At 45.4% G+C, this 21,777-nt stretch overlaps 1 protein-coding gene across 5 annotated transcripts in view; it reads left to right on the top strand.

Annotated features, from left to right (window-relative positions):
* LOC141094204 (uncharacterized) overlaps positions 1–21,777 on the top strand; it is a 228,984-nt gene that overhangs the window by 99,612 nt on the left and 107,595 nt on the right. For 2 of the 5 annotated variants that reach the window (XM_073579986.1, XM_073579987.1), the window contains exons 2-6: positions 14,045–14,176; positions 14,306–14,485; positions 14,568–14,691; positions 14,775–14,872; positions 15,071–15,161. In XM_073579986.1, coding sequence (XP_073436087.1) covers positions 14,105–14,176; positions 14,306–14,485; positions 14,568–14,691; positions 14,775–14,872; positions 15,071–15,161 — 565 coding nt within the window. In that variant the 5' untranslated portion in view covers positions 14,045–14,104. The remainder of the gene's footprint in view (positions 1–14,044; positions 14,177–14,305; positions 14,486–14,567; positions 14,692–14,774; positions 14,873–15,070; positions 15,162–21,777) is intronic. The other 3 variants (XM_073579983.1, XM_073579984.1, XM_073579985.1) reach the window with 3 other exon arrangements.

Here is a 21,777-nt window from a genome sequence, read left to right as displayed (position 1 = left end):
TGCGGCTCTGCGGGTGGAGGTCGGTGCCGGAGGCCCCATTATTCTCTTTTTTTTTTTTTTTTTTTTTTTTTTTTTTTAAACCAGTTATTTTTATTTAGGTTTCAAAAGATTTTAAACAATAAACAGTGGATATCAATATACATGTAACAATTCACATACAGTGGGGCAAAAAAGTATTTAGTCAGTCAGCAATAGTGAAAGTTCCACCACTTAAAATGTTGAGAGGCGTCTGTAATTTACATCATAGGTAGACCTCAACTATGGGAGACAAACTGAGAAAAAAAAACCAGAAAATCACATTGTCTGTTTATTTTTCATTTTATTTGCATATTATGGTGGAAAATAAGTATTTGGTCAGAAACAAGCAATCAAGTTTTCTGGCTCTCACAGACCTGTAACTTCTTCTTTAAGAGTCTCCTCTTTCCTCCACTCATTACCTGTAGTAATGGCACCTGTTTAAACTTGTTATCAGTATAAAAAGACACCTGTGCACACCCTCAAACAGTCTGACTCCAAACTCCACTATGGTGAAGACCAAAGAGCTGTCAAAGGACACCAGAAACAAAATTGTAGCCCTGCACCAGGCTGGGAAGACTGAATCTGCAATAGCCAACCAGCTTGGAGTGAAGAAATCAACTGTGGGAGCAATAATTAGAAAATGGAAGACATACAAGACCACTGATAATCTCCCTCGATCTGGTGCTCCACGCAAAATCCCACCCCGTGGGGTCAGAATGATCACAAGAACGGTGAGCAAAAATCCCAGAACCACGCGGGGGGACCTAGTGAATGAACTGCAGAGAGCTGGGACCAATGTAACAAGGCCTACCATAAGTAACACACTACGCCACCATGGACTCAGATCCTGCAGTGCCAGACGTGTCCCACTGCTTAAGCCTGTACATGTCCGGGCCCGTCTGAAGTTTGCTAGAGAGCATTTGGATGATCCAGAGGAGTTTTGGGAGAATGTCCTATGGTCTGATGAAACCAAACTGGAACTGTTTGGTAGAAACACAACTTGTCGTGTTTGGAGGAAAAAGAATACTGAGTTGCATCCATCAAACACCATACCTACTGTAAAGCATGGTGGTGGAAACATCATGCGTTGGGGCTGTTTCTCTGCAAAGGCGCCAGGACGACTGATCCGGGTACATGAAAGAATGAATGGGACCATGTATCGTGAGATTTTGAGTGCAAACCTCCTTCCATCAGCAAGGGCATTGATGATGAAACGTGGCTGGGTCTTTCAACATGACAATGATCCAAAGCACACCGCCAGGGCAACGAAGGAGTGGCTTCGTAAGAAGCATTTCAAGGTCCTGGAGTGGCCTAGCCAGTCTCCAGATCTCAACCCTATAGAAAACCTTTGGAGGGAGTTGAAAGTCCGTGTTGCCAAGCGAAAAGCCAAAAACATCACTGCTCTAGAGGAGATCTGCATGGAGGAATGGGACAACATACCAACAACAGTGTGTGGCAACCTTGTGAAGACTTACAGAAAACGTTTGACCTCTGTCATTGCCAACAAAGGATATATCACAAAGTATTGAGATGAAATTTAGTTTCTGACCAAATACTTATTTTCCACCATAATATGCAAATAAAATGAAAAAAAAACAGACAATGTGATTTTCTGGATTTTTTTTTCTCAGTTTGTCTCCCATAGTTGAGGTCTACCTATGATGTAAATTACAGATGCCTCTCATATTTTTAAGTGGTGGAACTTGCACTATTGCTGACTGACTAAATACTTTTTTGCCCCACTGTATCTTGTAATAATACAATCAAAGCCATCCCCCCCTCACCCCTCCCCCAATACTCCTTGTGCCGGGTATACTTGAGAGTCTTAGCAATCATATCACCGCCATACAGGCGGACCATATTTTTTCGAAAGTTCTCTCACCATGCCTTCGCCTGTAAATGCTTTCCTCTAAATGCATTACCGTACGTGTCTGAGCAATAAATTCCCTCCTAGTGGGGGGGTTCCGAATCCTTCCATTTTCGTGCTATTAGTTTGCGTGCCACATACAGCAACCTCGCTATTACCACCTTGTAATGTTCTGAGACAGGTATCCCATCCACCTCCCCCAAAACACACAGCACTGGATTCCTGTCGAGCGTACATGCATAAGCTCTCTCAATTTTGTTGATAACGACCAGCCAGTATGCCACCAGCCGCGGACACGACCATAGCATGTGTAACTGTCCGGCCTGGTCTGTGCCACATCTAGGGCAGCTAGAGTCTCCCCTCAAGCCCGCCTTGAATAGGACCAGCGGTGTTTTGTATGTTCTTTGTATTACATATAATTGGGAGAGCCGTGCCTGCCCGCTTAGAGAGATCTTCGGGACATATTCAAGAATAGCCTCCCATTGTTCTGTTGTGAGGGTACCCACCTCCCTCTCCCATTTACTCTTTGCAGTGAGGTGATTGTCCCCCAGATAGGAGTGTAGTAGATCATGATATATGCTCGATATAACTCCCCTCGTCCCTCCCTTCATACACACAAAGTCTAGTACAATGTCGCCCTGAACCGTCATGGCTCCCAATCTACACTGTGCCCTCCAAACACGTCGAAGCATATAGTATTGAAACCCCCATACCGAAGGCAAATCAAATTCCTCTCTCAATGTCTCAAAGGTCTTCAAGTTCGTTCCACTCTGCAGCTGTCATACATATCTCACTCCTTTCGCCTTCCAATTGCCCATTTGACGCAGCTTATTAAGTTCCGGCAGATGCTCATTGTCCCACACCGGTGAGTACCTAGTCAGCTCATCCACCCCTCTGATCCTTTTAATGGTGTCCCATACCTTCTGAATCATGCCTATGGTAGGATATGGTGCTCCCAGTTTCTTAAAGGTACCATCCTCTAGACCCTGGATAAGTGGGCGTCTCCCGGTCACATGTACCAGCACCCGGTGAGCTGCTCCTCCACAATCAAGCTCTCTCCATCCCCTCACATGCTGGCCCTGTACTGCCAAGAAATAGACCCATGGATTTGGTGCGGCCAGTCCTCCCTCTTCCTTTCCTTTTTGCAGAGTTCCAAATTTAATCCGTGCCTGCTTCTTGCCCCATATCAAGGATCTGAAGATAGAATCAATGCCCCGAAACCGTTTTTTTTGTTAGCCATATCGGCGAATTGTGCAAAACGTACATTAGTTGTGGCATAAGGACCATCTTAATCAGGTTAGTTCTACCCGTTACCGTTAAAGCCAATTTGCACCATGCACCTATTTTCCCTTTAAATTTCTCTAGCAGAGGAACCAAATTCAGACCCGTGAATCGGGACAGTGGAAGAGCTACCCATATCCCTAGGTATTTAAACTGTGAAACTAGCTGGAGTTGTTTCCCCCTCTCATCTATCTCCTCCGCTTCTATTGCTCTATCCACAGCCATGACATAAGACTTGTGCCAATTTATCTCCAGTCCCGAAATGCTCCCAAATTGTTTAATTACATCCATCGCGCACCCCAGTGTCTCTCCTGCACTTTCCAAAAACAACAGGATGTCGTCGGCATACAATGATATTTTTTCTTCCAGCTTCCCAAATTTAAATCCGACCACTCCCCTCTCAGCTCTGATCTTGGCCGCCAGGGGCTCCACTGCCACCGCGAACAATAGCGGGGACAGCGGACACCCCTGCCTTGTGCCCCTATGCAAGTCAAACATCCCGGACTGTTCTCCATTCACCTTTACTACCGGCTTTGGGGATGAGCACAATAACTTCACCCAGGCCATGAACGTGGGGCCGAATCCCATCAGTTCCATGATTTTCCATAAGTATTGCCATTCCACGCTATCAAATGCATTCCTAGCGTCCAATGACATCACTATTCTCCTGCCACCATTATCAGCAGACAGTTGCATATTAAGAAATAATCTTCTTAAGTTAACAGCCGTGGAGCGGTTAGGCATAAAGCCCGACTGGTCCTCGTGTATAATGGTATGCGCAACCCCGGTGAGCCGGGTGGCCAGGATCTTAGCGAGTATTTTGACATCCGTTGTCAACAACGAAATGGGCCTGTACGACTCCGCATCCATGGGATCTTTTCCCTCCTTCGGCAGAACTACTATCACCGCTTCCTCCATTGATCTCGGCAGTGCCCCCGTCACTAAAGCCTCATCAAGCACAGATTTCAATTTCGGAGCCAGCAGTTCCACTAACTCCCTGTACACCTCCCCAGGTAGACCATCAGCTCCCGGTGATTTGTTATTGGGCATAGACAGTATTGCACATTCCACCTCCTCCACACTCACAGGTTCTTCCAACCTCAACCTATCTTCCTCAGACAATTTAGGTAGTGAACTGCCTTCCAAAAAATTCTCCACATCCCCCTCTGTGTCCCTTGCTCTCGAAGTGTACAGTGCCATGTAATATGTCTTGAAGACCTCCAGTATGTCCTTTGTGTCTGTCAGTCGCCCCTGTTTGATCTCTCAGTTTATACACCCTGGAAGACTCCCTCTGTGCCGCAGATATCACCGCCAACAAGTGACCTACTCTCTCTCCTTCTTCAAAGAATTGGGCTTGCTGAAATGCCCTTTTCCTCTCAGCTTGCATCATGTGCAGTTTATCAACTGCCTCCTGAGCCAATTTTAGTCTATTGTGAGCTTCACTCGTTGGCGCCAAAATCATGTCTGCCTCGGCTCTTGTCAGGTCATCCTTTATTTGTTGATCTGCCAATTTAGTTTTGGTCTTACACCTCGCAATCTCACTTATAAAAAGTCCCCTCGTAAACGCCTTCATGGCATCCCATACCGTTGTGGCCTCAGTGCTCCCTTAGTTCATTTGGAAGAAGTGCTCTAGCTCTTTGGTTATGCCACCCATGTCCACCACTTTAAGCCACGTCGGGTGAAGACGCCAACCTCCCCTCTGACCCTGAGCAGATCTCACCAGAAGCGTGACCACCATAGGACCATGATCCGAGAGAGTCCTCTGTAGGTATTCCACCTCCCCCACCATCCCGTCCATAGCGGTATCCCCCAAAGCCAGGTCTATCCTCGACAGTGTTCCATGTGTTGCCGAATGACATGAAAAAGTCCTCTTACCCTCATTTCGTCCTCTCCACAGATCTACCAGCCCAAGTTCCCCTACATACTTCCAAAGGCAGTCATCCTGTCCTGTCCAGCTTCCGTACCTGCCGGTCTTACTTTATCCCAATAATCATTCATAGTGTTGTTAACATCTCCCATAATCAACAACGGAGTCTCCCCCCATCTGCCCGTCAGTTCCAGTACTGCTTGTAGTTTCTTTTTAGAGTAAGGTGGAGGGATATATAAAGCCACTAAAATCATTTTGTGTCCGAACAATCTGCAAGCAATCCATACATACTGCCCTTCACTGTCTACATGCACTTCCAGCTCTTCATAATGTGTGTTTTTGTGTATTAGGACTGACACCCCCCTGGAGTATGAGGAATTAGTAGAATGATATGTCTTTAGCATCCAGGCTCTTGACAACCAGTGCATAGTGTCTCTAGCGAGATGTGTCTCCTGCAAGCACGCGATCATAGGTTCACAGGATTTGATATGATTCAGAACAGCCGCCCTCTTAACCTTATCAGATATACCACGTACATTCCAACTTAACATCCGAACAGTACGGTTACTCATTGTTCTTTCTAATGCACAATCAATCATCATCAAGTAACATCATTACATTGTGGTCCCAATCATACCCGGTCAAACAGCATGAAAACCCCCATCTCCCTACAAATCCGCCCCACCCACCTCCCCCCATCCCTCTCCGCTTCCCCTCCCCCCACCCTTCCCCTTTTGCAGTTGTCACTCTCTCCCCAACGTGAGAGTGGGAGCTCAAAGAACCTGAGCAACGTCTCAGTATTCCGCACTTCAACATGCGTCGTGTCCTCCTCCACCATTGGCAGCCTCTCCGCCATATTGTCAACAGTATGCATAGTCCCGAACCATTAGTCAAACAATTAACCATATTACGTAGATCCCAGTGGGGAGTTCTCCCCCTCCTCTGCGCTCCTATTTCGCAGAGTAAAGCAGCGCCACAACCCTGTCCAGTGATCAGTCTAGCAGGGTCATGTGGTCATATTGCCATTATCTTCTCTCAATTTGCTCCGGTTGTGCTCCAACCACGAAGCAGCCTCAACCGGTGACGGGGAAAAAAATGACCTTTCCAAAAGCTTCCACTCTTAATTTAGCAGGATAAATTGTAGAGTATTCCAAATGCAAAGAGCGGAGCTGTTTCTTCACTTTGCCATACCGCAGTCGCAACTTTTGCACCTCGGCTGAGTAATCCGGGTATATTTCGATTCGTTTGCCCTCCAGGTTAAGATCTGTCAACTTTCCAGCCTTTCGTAAGATAGTGTCCCTGTCTCTGCAATTCAGGATTCTGGCTAGCATCGTGCGAGGTCCATCTCCCGGCACTGGGGGTCTCATGGGTACGCGATGGGCACGCTCCACTGCAAACACTCTCGACAAGTTATCAGCACCAAACTTGTCCAGCAGCCAGGTTTCAATAAAGGCTGTGGGGTCAGCACCCTCAGCTCTCTCAGGGATGCCCACAATGCGCAAATTGTTCCTACGTGACCGGTTTTCCAGGTCATCATTTTTATTGGCTACTACTGTGATCCTCTGAGTGTGCTGTTGTTGTGTCTTTTGCACTGAGGTTAAGTGATCTTCTGTTACACCAACTCTGTCCTCCACCTCAGTTAATCTGGCTGTAACTTTCTGCATAGATGTTTTTCCATTATTCTCTATGTGGAGTGTGGCTCTGCGGGTGGAGGTCGGTGCTGGAGGCTCCATTATTCTCTATGTGGAGTGCGGCTCTGCGGGTGGAGGTCAGTGCTGGAGGCTCCATTATTCTCTATGTGGAGTGTGGCTCTGCGGGTGGAGATCGGTGCTGGAGGCTCCATTATTCTCTATGTGGAGTGTGGCTCTGCGGGTGGAGGTCGGTGCTGGAGGCTCCATTATTCTCTATGTGGAGTACGGCTCTGCGGGTGGAGGTCGGTGCTGGAGGGCTTACCAGCTCATACAAAACATACACAACTCGTTCCCCAGGTCGGCGCTTCGAAGATGTGTGGTGCCTCCAGAACATACATTGCCAATACCAGCGGTGCTCGTTTGTCATCAACCTGACATGCAGGTTGTTGCAGGGGTGAACTCTGGATCTGGGCGTCCCCTCTGTTATGTGGTTCCCTGATGAGGAGCGGTCTTGAGGGTCCAAAGGCCCCTCATTAAGGGGAGGGTACTGCCATGATCCATGCTGGATCATGACAGATAAAAGCACATGTAACCTTTCTTTTTTTTTTTTTCCTTAAGCTGTGTGCTTAAGTTTGGTTTTGCCCCCGGTGGCCATTAGGATTATTACACGGTGGTGAGCGTCATTGCACTCTGGTTTCTTTAGTAGTGCATGTGATATAAAGCAGGTGTGATTGCTGGCTCTTACCTATAAGCGTGTCAGGTGTTGCAATCACTGTTGGTGATAGTGTTCTGTGTTTGTGTTTTCATCTTGCTTCACCGTCAATATATGTGGGGGCTGTCTATTCCTTTGGGGTCTGCTCTGGGGCAGTTAGTTTTCCCTTTTTTTGCTTTAGGTTTATGTAATCCTCCGGCGGTGATGAGGCATCTAGGAACATTGTAAGAACGCTCCACTGCTACTGTTAGTTGTGTGGTTAAGATCAGGGATCTGCAATCTTCATAGTTACTAACCTCTCTGGTTTTCTGGGACATAGCTTTTTGTTGTTCCTCCTCGGTGACCCATTCATAAGTGTTCATTTCAACCATCCTTGGTGGAGGAAGGATCTAGAGAGGTCCTAGCAGCTCAGTCAGAGCCCTGTTGTGGAAGGAATCAGAGGGGATCTCCTTGCAGAGCTTGGTGGCAGCTATTCAGGAGGAAAGCTGCATTCTGGTGGTGGACTCTGTTGCTGGGAGCAAGAGCAACAGAGCAAAGCTAAGTGGTGTTTCCCTGTCTGTATTTTTCCCTGGTGTGTATTAGTACAGCGGTGGGGCCAGTGCCAGCATCACCCAGCTCCCTAGCAAGGGATAGGTGTAGGGTGTGCTGGGGTGACAGGTATCCTGATCGGCGCCCAGTTGCGGAACCGGCCTAGGGAACGTTAGGAGTGTGAGGGACACTGACTCAGGGGAGTGCAGGAGGTCTCCACGTCCCCTTTCCCTATCCCAGGGCCCACCGTTGTAACTGTTTCTCCTTTCCCCGTGTCTTGTTGTTTTAGTTACCGGCCTGCGGGCCATGTCACATAGGACAGTTTCACGTGCCGTGTCTTGTTGTTTCAGTTACGGGCCTGCTGGTCGCGTCACACAGGACGGATCCACGTGACATTTCTACCTTCTATAATCACTATAGACTTGACCTATCATCAACTTCCGACCTAAGCTTTGGTAGGACGGTCCTTGGCACGGTGGTTCCACCCAGGTGATGGTCTCTGGAATCTCTCCAGCGGGTGCTGTCGTGGCAAAGGGTAAAAAGCCGGATTACTTACCTGTAATGCTCTTTTAATGAGTCCACGACAGCACCCGCTCACTTCCCTCCCTATGAATATAATAATGATAGATACACTATTAATATGTGGTGTATTTCTTAAATGTAAAGTAAATAAGTTAAACTTAAAATACAAGAACGTTGCCTAACCATTGGCGGTCCTCCTGGTACTCTGAAATACAACTGAGGCGGCGAGGCGGACCGCCCCCTTTTAACTCTCTGTAGTTTTCCTGTTCCTATGGGGCGGATCCGCTACCTCCAGTGGGTGCTGTCGTGGACTCAGTAAAAGAGCATTGCCGGTAAGTAATCCGGCTTATCTAACACTTCATCCATTGCTCTTGCCTCCTCCACCTCTTGTAGGGCCTCTACCTGTGCCTTCAACCTCTCTCTTAATGAGACACGTATCCCACCAAGGACAAAATCTGCAAGGCGTTTGTATGTTCTCCCCGTGTTTGCTTGTGTTTCCTCCCGGTACTCCGGTTTCCTCCCACATTCCAAAGACATACTGATAGGGAATTTAGATTGTGAGCCCCACTGGGGACAGTGATGCTAATGTGTGCAAACTGTAAAGCGCTGTGTAATATGTTAGCGCTATATAAAAATAAAGATTATTATTATCCCAACATTGCAGAGAGATTCCCCCCTTCCTCTGTACTGCGCAGCCAGGTCTCGCCACAGTCAGGCAGTGTTAAAATTAATATGTCTTGGAAATTGCAGTCACACAGCTTAAGAATTGTGGACAGCTATCCAGGCCGAGTTTGAACAATGGCAGTCTCCATACAAACTGGATGCAAGAAATGGGGTTGTGATAACGGTGCGATCATGTCTTGCATGGCTCACGTCCTCAAACTGGTGGTACAGAAATATCGCTACCATTATCCGGCCTGGATGCGCTGCTGCAGAAAGCACGGTTGCTGTGTTGTAACTTCTGCCATTTGTACCCCGCAGGTCAACGACTTGCATCGCTACAGTTGTCCCACTGGTTAACGGTTTTATATGCAATCTGCCGACACGGTGGAATTTCACTCTCTACAGCGACTGTGGCAGCAGTGACAAGCCCTGGTGCAATATGTCCTTTTGCATAGCCTGGTCCAACGTAGTACAGATGTGGTGAAATCACGCTTGCTTAATGAGCACAGATGAATGACCTTTGCACCCTTCTGCATAGTTTTGAAATGACTATTAAGATGGTTTTTGCTAGCGATGCCATCATCTGTATCACTATTCTGGTCTTCTACATGCTGGAGCACACTTTCAGTAGTCTGCGGGAGGTTATGGTGGTCCCAAAGGAAGAGGAGGAAGATGCGGAAGTGATATCAATATCTCAAAGTTCTGGACTGTTGTCGCACAAGCAGGTGCCATGGGAGGGCGGATTAGAGTGATAAAGGGGGGCTCATGGTACCAGACAAACTATTAGTGAAGGTGCAGGAGCTGAGGAATGAATGGAGGAGGACAAGGAGGAAGAGGTGATGGGAATGCAACAGTCAGGAGATGACGAGGGTAATGATCCCCTCTCTGTTGTCCATGGTTGGTGGGAGAGGATGTAGGAAGCAAGCAAGCTTGAGTGTTATCCTTCCACCAAGACACCATGGACTCAGACCTCATGGAAGTGCCCCACATATGAGCGCCGCCTTGCTGCACCATCTACAACATGATGCCCATATTTTTAGGATTAGAAATTGTGCTGGCTACTGGGTTGCCACTCTATTAGATCCACGGTACAAGAGTAAATTTTGCCAAATGTGTTCCCCCCCCCCCCCCTGTAATGGGATGTGCATATGCTGCTGGAATATCGAAACTCGCTTGTACACAAAATTGAGTGGTTTTCCTCAAGATGGCAGTCACGTACAATTAGTGCATCACAGTTATAGAGTTAAACCACTGGGAACGTGCAAGAACATTAGCATCAGCAGGGTAAGTGGCATAAACAATTTCTGTGACTCGTTTCATACATTTTTATTTCGGTATGTGCACCAGCAGAAGAGAGTGCAAGTTTGACACTTGAGCGACTAGAGAGGATGGTGCAGGAGTATCTTCAGCTCAATGTCAATTCCATCAGGGGGAATTTGGACCCGTTTGCATTTTGGTCTTCAAAAATGGCTGAGTGGCCTAACTTTCATCAAGATGAACAAGTCATGGATCTCCAATGACTTCTGCAGATTGGGCGATGGTGTAGTTTTCAGTGGGCTGCATTGATCTTGCATTACTGTACTCTGTGACACCTTTGTTGTGGATCCTGTGCCTGTTGTTGCTATTGTTGCTAACAATTTTTGGAATTGTGGAGATTCTTAAGTTGTGTCTTCATCTGATGGCTTGCCTGTAGTGGAAATAGTGTCTGAGCCTCATTATACAATTTCTACTCTGGGGAAATTGATGACACTTTAGTGTTGGCTGCCCCTAATTTTTGGAAATGTTTGGACTCCAAGTTGGGTCTCCCATATGTTTGTTGCCTGAATTTGGCAGGGCTCTCAGAGCACCAGGCCTTCACCTGTCACTCATCCACCTGTTCCTGATCAATTGCATTGCAATTATACGATTGGTACTCTAGGTGAGTTGGGCGGTTGGAGAGTTTTGTTGCAGGGGAAAAACAAGGGTAATTCTGGTGCCACCTCTGAGCCCTGTACTGTGTGTCATGTTAAGGTGGAGGAAGAGGAGGATAGGACATTTGATGCAGCGCTTGCCATCTACTGGGGCACATGCTCTTTCAGGCCCTCATCTACAAGGCTTACCGCTGTGTGGCTGCAAAAGAAAGGGAGTCGAGTATTCTGTCCAGTAACACAAGTTGTGAGTTGTCTTTGGATAGGACGATATTTGCTCAGTAGAGCTTTCAGCAACATTACCACCTATCCCACATCAACCTTGAACACCAAGCCTGTTCCCCCTTCCACTACAACCTTACTTTTTCCCACTCATATTGGCTGTACCCATCCTCTTTTAACTAGCTGTTTCCAACCTAGGACCAGACCTGTAAGTCACCTGTCACTAATTTAATAATCAGTATTTATTGGCTGATATAGTGTGGCTAGACCACAGAATTAGCACAAAAGATTAATATGTTGAAATGTGGACTGGTGCCTGCATCAGAGTATTATCCCAAATGATTTTGATTAGTAAATATGACCTCTGGAGTCCTGACTGCAACACATTAGCCCAAATGATTTTGAGTAGGAAATGTGGACTACTGCATACACAACACTATTAGCTATAATGATTTTGATTAGCAAATGGGGTCTCTTGAGTCCTAACTTGGCTAAAACTGTGTTGGAAACGATTTTGAATAGGAAATGTGGACTACTGAATGCACAACATTATTGGCACAAACTAGTTTGATGCTGAAAGGTTGATTTCACACAGGAGAGGATCGTATCTAACTATATGACAAGATAACTTGTAGGAGCGGCCTCTCTGTACTGTTACACTGAGAAAATAGCGGCAGCAAAGCATGTCTGCTTTTTATATGGAGAGGGACATGTGACTTCACCAATGACAGAAGCCCTTGTGTCATGACGTTGCTGATGGTTGCTGTGCCTTGATTGGCTGCTGGAATACACACAATAAGCTCATTAAAAAACATAAAGACTGCCACTAATCTGACCTCTCCCCGCTCTTCACCCCTTTCCCTCATCAAACACGCCCCCCAATCTAACCAAAGTTGTAATGTCACGACTCGGCTGTAAGGTGACCCAGGTCAAGGAGCTCTTGCCCTGTCCCTAACACTAGGGGTGCCCTATCTCACCCTCTTCCCCTGGGATATTTCTGAAGGTGCAGATGCTGAGGCAGCCATCCTTGCCTTATATCCAGAGTTAGCCCTCCATCTGTAATTTTCACCCACCCAGGGAAGAGGAGCACTACTGTGCACCGCAGTACACCAGCCCGTCAAACTAGGCTACACAAACAAAGGTAAACTAAAAACACTTAGAAATGCAGCACAAAAGTGGATTAAATACCCACAAATTCTCACGATATAGAGTGGCAAATCAGCAATAGAGAAATAACATAAAACATAACTTTTAATAATAAATGTAAAAGCTACCAAGAATAGTAGTGCAAATAAATCACTAGATCAAATGCCACAGACCATAATGGAGGTAACTGTATAAGTCTCTGTAACAGATTACTACCAATATATACATGTGGCTATTCCAAGTCCAAAAATTTGAAAAGATTGGACCAAAAAAGTACTAGGACTAAATCAATAAGAAGAAGACCAAGTACAAAATGAACAGTTTCCTTATCAGAGGAACTAAAAAGACCTCTACCCTGTAAAGGTTATCAAGGAATATGCCTATTCATGTATATAACAAAGACATCAAAATAATAAAGCCATCAACATAATGTGAAAAGGAAAGATCTCACCACATGAAGATGGAAGATGTCCAGGGTCAGATGTCCCATCAGAGTCATATCAGGTCAGGAAGAAAAGGGGAGTTCACCCTATACAAGCCCTGTTTGAGCTACACATTCTGACACCCATGACTCCCGCCCTAACAAGGGCAGTCCACATCTAATCCCTATAAACCATAGCCCTACAAAGTCCCTGTGCTTCCCGACGCGTTTCGTCACTTATTGACTCTTCAGGGGACCTATTAGCACAAATTGGGCATCATCACAGAGTATACAGGCTGCCTCCTAAGATGACAAAACTAAAAACACCATGCATACAAATATTGACTGACCTATAACAGAGGAATACACCAGGGAGTGGAGAAAGGGGGGGGGGAAACAAAGTAGAGGAGGGAAGGAAATTGCCACACTTCCAAACCACGCAACAGTCACAGATAACTTCTCCAAAACGCCTTGTCATATGAACACCTCCTAAAAAATGCTAACTCTGACACGGTGGAAGTGGCTGGCTGAGCACAGCTGAGAGGTCAGAGTTTCCAGCATGGTCAGTTACCCCCTGTTGTGCCAAAAGAGAAAAACACCATTAAAATGAAGTGCTCTTCAGAGCAGGAGTAGGAGAAATCAGACTTTGCATTCTTTTGGATGCTCTCTGTTACGGTAACCCCGTGACAGCTAACAAAAACATTATTTGAAACGTGATCATTTACCGAAATGTGCGCAAACTTTGCTCTGGAACACTAATCCGAATGTTCTACGTTCGTGCCGAACAGACAAGTTTGCATATCTCTACTCCCCGTATCGTACACTGCACATTGATGCCTTCCTAGACAATCAGTTTTCTTTTTTTCTTCTTCTTTTTCATGGACTCATAACAGAATGAGTCCTGTGACCTCACTATAGGCACAGTCTCTGGTCCTCAGAACTGTCAGGGTCCTGAGATGCCATTTTTTGGTGTCTTTTATCTGCTGTGTTCATGTCACTTCTTGTAACTGCTTTGCAGCTTTAGAAACCTAAAGGGGTTAATAGAAGTTGAAAAACTGAAACTGTGAACAGTGAGTTTTTCATTTTTGTGCATTATGCTCCAACTTTTGCACTTTTTCGGATTGGTTACATGACGTGTCCACCTGAAAAGACACGGTGTGCACATGTCCTTACAATATACCAGCATCACTGCTCCTGTATCTCGTATTCCCATGATATTTTGTATGATTCTTCATCAGCTGATCTTCTTTCCATCTTAGGATCCTTCCAGATACAATCGTTTACAATCTTCCTAGAAAATTTGCTTTAAACTTTAACGGATGGCTACGAACAAGATGGCGGAGAGGATATTACACCTCACCCTAGAGATCCTCTTCCGGCTTACTGGAGAGGTGAGAGATTCTGATAATATCACATTACATCATTCTTATCTATGGGAATAACAGATGGACAGAACTGGAGAGGTGAGGACTCTGGAAATGTCTGTAGTGAGATTTATTAATGTGTCTCTCCATAACCAGGATTACACAGTAGTGAAGAAGACCTCTAGTGAGCGCTGTCAGGACCCTGTGTCTGAGGGATGGGGAAGACCCCTGAGCCCAATCACGGGGACTACACCTCACCCCCTGATACATGAGGACACCAATGAGCAGAAGATCCTAGAACTCACCTATAAGATGATTGAGCTGCTGACTGGAGAGGTGACACTGCTGGGAATGCTGGGACATTATACAGTAACGCTATGAAGGGATCTGGGGATGACGGTATCATTGTATGTGTCAGGTTCCTATAAGGTGTCAGGATGTCGCTGTCTATTTCTCCATGGAGGAGTGGGAGTATTTAGAAGGACACAAAGATGTATACAAGGACGTCATGATGGAGGTTCCCCAGCCCCTCACATCACCAGGTAATAGACAGGACTAAATACACACGGCCTATAATTATCTGTGTGTAAAGAATGAAGAGAGTCCCTGTATGTGTTTCCTCCAGATCTATCCAGTAGGAAGACAACACCAGAGAGATGTCCCCGTCCTCTTCTTCCACAGGACTGTAACCAAGAAGATCCCAATGTTCCTCAGGATCATCAGGTAGATGGAGAGAAGGTGTCATGAGATCTCCCCTATGATGTGTAGACGGCTGTGAAGGTCTTGTGCTCAGTCTTGTTTTATCCACCAGTATTATATGTTTTACACTTGTGTAATGAGAGCGGTGGAGATGGCAGGATTAGAGCTGATCATAGATGTGACTTCTCCATCTGTCTGTGACTTTTACAATATTTGTTTCAGGGTGAAGATCTGACCCATATTAATACTACAGAGACATATGTGAGGGGTGATGAGCGGTGTAAAGAGGAGATTCCTACATATGACTACCCAGGTTAGTAGTAACCACAAAATGCAGAGAAGTCACAGATTCTACTGTAATTACCGTACAGACGTGGTCAAAATAACTTGAATCTGACAAAAGTAATAGAAAATCTATGAAAATGAACAAATGAAAGTCAGACATTGCTTTTCAACCATGCTTCCACAGAGTTTTTTAAAAAAAATAAAACTCATGCCCCCTCCAACCTCCCTCATCTCTACTGAGAACTTTGCCACACACTTCAAAAATAAGATCGACCAAACAAGGCAAGTCTTCATTGTTCGACAACCACAACCCCTTTGTATACCAGACCAATGCCCAAACCCCATAACCTCCCTCTCCAACATCACTGAAGAGGAGTTTAATCGCCTCTTCTCCAAATTGCACCTCACAACCTGTGCACTTGACCCCATCCCATCCCACCTCCTCCCCAACCTCACCACCACACTTATCCCATCCCTAATCCACCTCTTCAACCTATCGCTAATGTCCGGTACCTTCCCTTCTGCTTTTAAACATGCCACAATCACGCCTATCCTTAAAAAGCCAACCCTCGACCCAACGGCTATGTCCAGCTATCGCCCAATATCACTGCTCCCATTCACATCCTAACTCCTGGATCTGAACTTTCCTCCCACCTCTCATCTTACTTGCTCTTTGACAATCTACAATCTCGTTACCGCCCCCATCACTCCACTGAGACAGCCCTGACTAAAATTACTAACGACCTACTTACAGCCAAAGCAAACGGACAATACTTTATACTCTTCCTTCTAGACCTGTCCTCTGCATTCAACACAGTTGACCACTGCCTCCTACTACAGATCGTCTACTCCTTTGGCATCAAAGACCTCACCCTATACTGGATCTCCTCATATCTTTCAGTGTCTCCCACTCCCACGCTACCTCCTCATCCCACCCTCTCTCTGTTGGAGTCCCCCAAGGCTCTGTTCTAGGAACCCTACTCTTCTCAATTTATACCCTTGGCCTGGGTCAATTCATAAAGTCCCATGGATTCCAGTACCACGTTTATGCCGATGACACTCAGATCTATCTCTCTAGCCCAGACGTCACCTCTCTGCTGTCCAGAATCCCGGAGTGTCTATCAGCCATATCCTCCTTCTTCTCGTCTCACTTCCTCAAGGTCAATGTGGACAAATCTGAACTCATCATCTTTCCTCCATCTCACAGATCTTCCTTTCCTGACCTATCACAGTTAATGACATCACGCTTTCCCCAGCTGCCTCGGAATAACCCTTGATTCTGCCCTGTCCTTCAAACCGCACGTCCAAGCTCTTTCTACCTACTGTCGCCTCCAGCTCAAAAATATTTCCAGAATCCGTCCTTTTCTCAACCCTCAATCTACTAAAATGCTTGTGCACGCCCTCATCATCTCCCGCCTCGACTACTGCAACATCCTTTTCTGTGGTCTCCCTGCTAACACCCTCGCATCTCTCCAGTCCATCCTTAACTCTGCTGCCTGACTAATTCATTTCTCCTCGCTACTCCTCTGCTTCTCCCCAATGCAAATCTCTTCACTGGCTCCCATTCCCTCAGCGTATCCAGTTCAAATTACTAATACTGACCTACAAGGCCATCTATAACCTGTCTCCTCCATAAGTCTCTGAACTAATCTCCCCATATCTTCCCTCACGTAATCTCCGGTCCTCCCAAGACCTCCTCCCATCCACACTTATTCGCTCCTCACCCAACTGCCTCCAAGACTTCCCCTGGATAGCCCCCATCCTCTGGAATTCTTTGATCCAACATGTCTGACTATCAACCACATTTGGATACTTCAGACGGAACCTGAAAACACACCTCTTCATGAAAGCCTACAGCCTGCAAAGACCCTGCTACCTCCTCACCACTACTGGAGATATCACCTCAACCAACACCAGAACTGCTGCAACCTACTGTCTCCTTCCCCACCATCCTGTAGAATGTAAGCCCGAAAGGGCAGGGTCCTCTCCCCTCTGTATCAGTCTGTCATTGTAAGTTTGTTTACTTTAAGTGATATCTGTAATTTGTATATAAGCCCTTCTCATGTACAGCGCCATGGAACCAATGGTGCTATATAAATAAATAATAAATAGGCCTGGACAGAAATGATGGTACCCCTGAAAATGTGACAAAAGGGACATGTTAAATCATGGTGTGTCCACTAATTAGCATCACAGGTGTCTACAATCTTGGAATTAGTGAGAGTGCCTGTATAGAGGGCTACAGATACTCACTATGCAGTTTGGTGACATGGTGTGTATGACACTCAACTTGAACCAAAGAAAGCGAAGGAAAGAGTTGTCTCAGGAGATTAGAAAGAAAATTAGACAAGCATAGTAAAGGTTATAAGACCATCTCCAAGCAGTTTGATGTTCCTGTGACTACAGTTGCATATATTATTCAGAAATTTAAGATCCATGGGACTGTAGCCAACCTCCCTGGACGTGGCCTCAGGAGGAAAATTGATGACAAATCAAAGAGACGGATAGTACAAATGGTAACAAAAGAGCCCAGAAAAACTTGTAAAGAGATTAAAGGTGAACTTCAAGCTCAAGAAACATCAGTGTCAGATCGCACCATCCATCATTGTATGAGCTAAAGTGGACTTCATGGAAGAAGACCAAGGTGGACACCATTGTTGGAAAAAAAAAAAAAATCATTTAAAAAAGCTTGACTGGAATTTGCCAAACTACATGTTGACAAGCCACAAAGCTTCTGGGAGAATGTCCTATGGACAGATGAGACAAAAATGGTACTTTTGGGCAAGGCACATCAGTCCTGTGTTCACAGACTTATAAATGAAGCATATCCAAAAAAGGATGCTGTCCCTACTGTGAAGCATGGAGGAGGCTCTGTTATGTTCTGGGGCTGCTTTGCTTCATCTGGCACATGGGTGTCTAGAATCTGTGTAGGGTACAATGAAATCTCAAGACTATCAAGGGATTTTAGAAAGAAATGTGCTGCCCAGTGTCAGAAAGCTTGGTCTCAGTTGCAGGTCATGGGTCTTGCAACAGGATATTGACCCAAAACACACAGCTAAAACACCCAAGAATGGCTAAGAGGAAAACATTGGACTATTCTGAAGTGGCCTTCTATGAGCCCTAACCTAAATCCTATTGAACATTTTTGGAGAGAGCTGAAACATGCCGTCTGGAAAAGGCAATCTTCAAACACGAGACAACTGGAGCAGTTTGCTTTTGAGGAGTGGGCAAAAATGCCTGTCGGGAGGTGCAGAAGTCTCATTGACAGTTACAGGAATCGTTTGATTGCAGTGATTGCCTCAAATGGTTGTGCTACAAAATATTAAGTAAAGGGTACCGTCATTTCTATCCAGGTCTATGTCATGAGTTTTATTTTATGAAATTCTGTGGACGCTTGGTTGAAAAGCAATGTCTGACTTTCATTTGTTCATTTTCATAGATTTTTGATTTATTACTTTTGTCTGATTCTTTTTATTTCTGTGGCCATTCTGTGTTTTTTTTTTTTAATTTTTTTATGTCATTAAACAAGGGGGTACCAACAATTTTGACCACGTGTGTATATGTTGAATTTCTACCGGCCCTGGAAGGACATTCAAGTGAGAAGCCAAACCGTTTTGAGGTCAGCAAGAAATATATAGGCAGATCAAGAAAGGATATAGAAGTAGGGTCTGGTAATAACAGATTGGCTAATTTGACTCTTACACAATTGTAGGGAAGTGGACTGATCTATGGACCTGTCTTAAGAGGAATAGTAAATGTAAGATGTGCAGTAAATATACTTCACGGGAACTGGTGTATACGTATGGGGAAACAGCTGGAATTAAGAAGAGATGGTGTAGGACCGGGTTTTGGCCTCTAGAGTGAGACAAAGAGTTGCAGGAGGAGACGGTGCAGAACTGAGGGTTTGGCCACTAGAGGGAGACAAAAGAAAGCAGGGAAAGGACTTCACAACAGCTAATGCTTAAGAAACCAAATAGTCATGGTGGGCGGAGTTATGGGGGCTAGAGAGGGGAATTCCCAGGCAGGTGAATAAAAAGGGAGAGAGAGAGAGAGAGAGAGAGCCCCAGGGAAGCCAATTCAGGAGGAGTTCAGCGCAACTCAGTTCAGGAGAAGACGGAAGAAGGACGAGCTCCGGAAAGGACTGGAAGGAGAGACAGTCAGGGGAGTGGCCCTGACAGAATAGCCACAGGACAGAGGGCGGCCGGGGTACCAGACAGACAGACTCTGCCAGGAGAAGCGCTGTGGTGGTGGGCCTAAGGCAGCCACAGTGAAAGAACCACAAGGGAAGTTGCTTTCAGGGAAAGCAGGTGTAAAGTACCCGGGCCTGTGCGTAGAAGCTGTCGTGTAGCTGTGGTCGTCGGGAGGACGGCCAATAAAGAGGAACCTGTTAGAACACACGTTGGTCTCTGTCTCCAATCTGTTCGCAGCAAAAAGGGACCACCCCCCAGTGGGCACACGTACCTACACAATAAACTAAGTGACGCTGTGACTATATTGGGAAGGCTGGTTAGAAAAGTGACAGTGCAGGAGCATGCCAGTACAAGAACATTACAGAGCAGTCATGGTGAGACGTGACATGGCAGCATATGAAGTTCTTCTATGTACAAAGGTGTTTCTCTATACCATCTGTACACAATTCATTATTGATGCCCTACTTTACGTGATGTGTTGGATGAGCTCACTTGGGAAGAATAAACATCTTGATGCAGAAATGAGCACTTTTTTGAAATGACCATACTGCTAAGAACAAAGATCATTTTCTCTCCTCTGCATTTGGCTCTGTGCTGCACCAGACAGCATAATAACACTGTTAACCTGCAGATTGATTACATATATCTGCAGGTTTACAACGTTGCAACGTGACAGGTTCCCCTTACCCCTTTGCAACATGCGCTGTACTAGTACGGCACATGTCGTGTCTCCCCCTTTGATTTGGGCTCAACGCCAACGCCCCCATCTTTTCCTGTTTTGACCAGCTGATGTGCCCGGAACAGCCGCGGGAGACAGCGTCATTTAACACGCGCTTCCGGCCATCGTTGACCCCATCACCTGATCGCGGGTCACCGATGGGTTGGCATTACAACTAGAGGTCTCCAGGAGACCATAATGGTTGTCACTGCCGGCTTGCTGTGATCGCCGCTCAGTGGTCGGCACTCATAGCAAATGAGGTATTCTGCTACATACAGACGATCTGATCACCACCTGTATGTAGCTGAGCCGATCGGGTTGTGGCAGCTTCTAGTCTCCCACGGATACTCTTAAAGCATGCCAAAAGTTAAAAAATAAATAAATAAATATTCATCCCCCTTTTTGTCCCACTCAAAATAAAACAATAAAAAATATCAAACTTACACATATTTTGGCGTTCAGAATCGCCCCATCGATCAATTTAAAAAAAAAAAAAAAAAAAATTAACCTGATCACTAAATGGCGTAGTGAGGAAAAAAAATCAAAATGCCAGGATTAGGTTTTTTTCGTTGCCGTGACATTGCATTAAAATGCAATAATGAGCGATCAAAAGATTGTATCAGCACCAAAATGGTATCAATAAAAATGTCAGCTTGGCACGCAAAAAATAAGCCCTCACCCAACCCGAGATCACGAAAAATGGAGATGCTACGGATCTCGGAAAATGGTGGAAATTTGTTTTTTTTTGGGTGTTTTTTTTTTTAACAAATTTAGGATTTTTTTTTTTCACTTAAATAAAAAAGAACCTAGACATGTTTAGTGTCTATGAACTCGTAATGTCCTTGAGAATCGTAATGGCAGGTCAGTTTTAGCTTTTGGTGAACATGGTAAAAAAAAAAATCCAAAAACCTGTTGTTGAATAGCACTTTTTTTGCAATTTCATCGCACTTGGAATTTTTTTTTCCCATTTTTGAGTACACAATATGGTAAAACCAATGGTGTCGTTCAAAAGTACAACTTGTCCTGCAAAAAAAAACAAGCTCTAACATGGCCATATTGACGGAGAAATAAAGTTGTGGCTCTGGAAAGAAGGGGAGTGAAAATCAAAAACGAAAAAGGGTAAAGTCTTGAAGGGGTTAATATGGCATAAAAATGAACCAATAAAATTGCTCGCAATTTGGGCATAGAACTGGTTCAATAGCTAGTCCTGGTATGTGCTCCACCATCCTGGTATATGCCCCCCCATCCTATTATATACTCCCCTCTCCTGCATGCGCTGCTGTTGTTCTATACATACATACATACATACATACATACATACATAGAAACAAAAAAATAAACCTTTCCCCTGCTACACACTGTTTTCGTTAAGTGTTCTAAGAAAATGGGCCTGAGTCAGTGCATGGTGATACCGTGCTATCCAGCACCATTTTAGAATCATAGAATGGTAGAGTTGGAAGGGACCTCCTGGGCCATCTGGTCCAACCCCCTGCTCAAAGCAGGATTCGCTAAATCATTCCAGTCAGATGTCTGTCCAGCCTCTGTTTGAAGACCTCCATTGAAAGAGAACTCGCCACTTCTCGTGGCAGCCTGTTCCATTCATTGATCACTCTAACTGTCAAGTTTTTTCTAATATCTAATCTGTGTCTCCTCCCATTCAGTTTCATCCCATTACTTCTAGTCTTTCCTTGTGCAAATGAGAATAAAGATGATCCTTCTACAATGTGACAGCCCTT

This window comes from Dendrobates tinctorius, unplaced genomic scaffold (genome assembly GCF_039654945.1).
Source record: "Dendrobates tinctorius isolate UK_male_01 unplaced genomic scaffold, ASM3965494v1 ptg000063l, whole genome shotgun sequence".
Lineage (NCBI taxonomy): Eukaryota > Metazoa > Chordata > Amphibia > Anura > Dendrobatidae > Dendrobates > Dendrobates tinctorius.
Note: the sequence above shows the minus strand (reverse complement) of the source record. Positions and strands in the feature narration are given on the sequence as shown.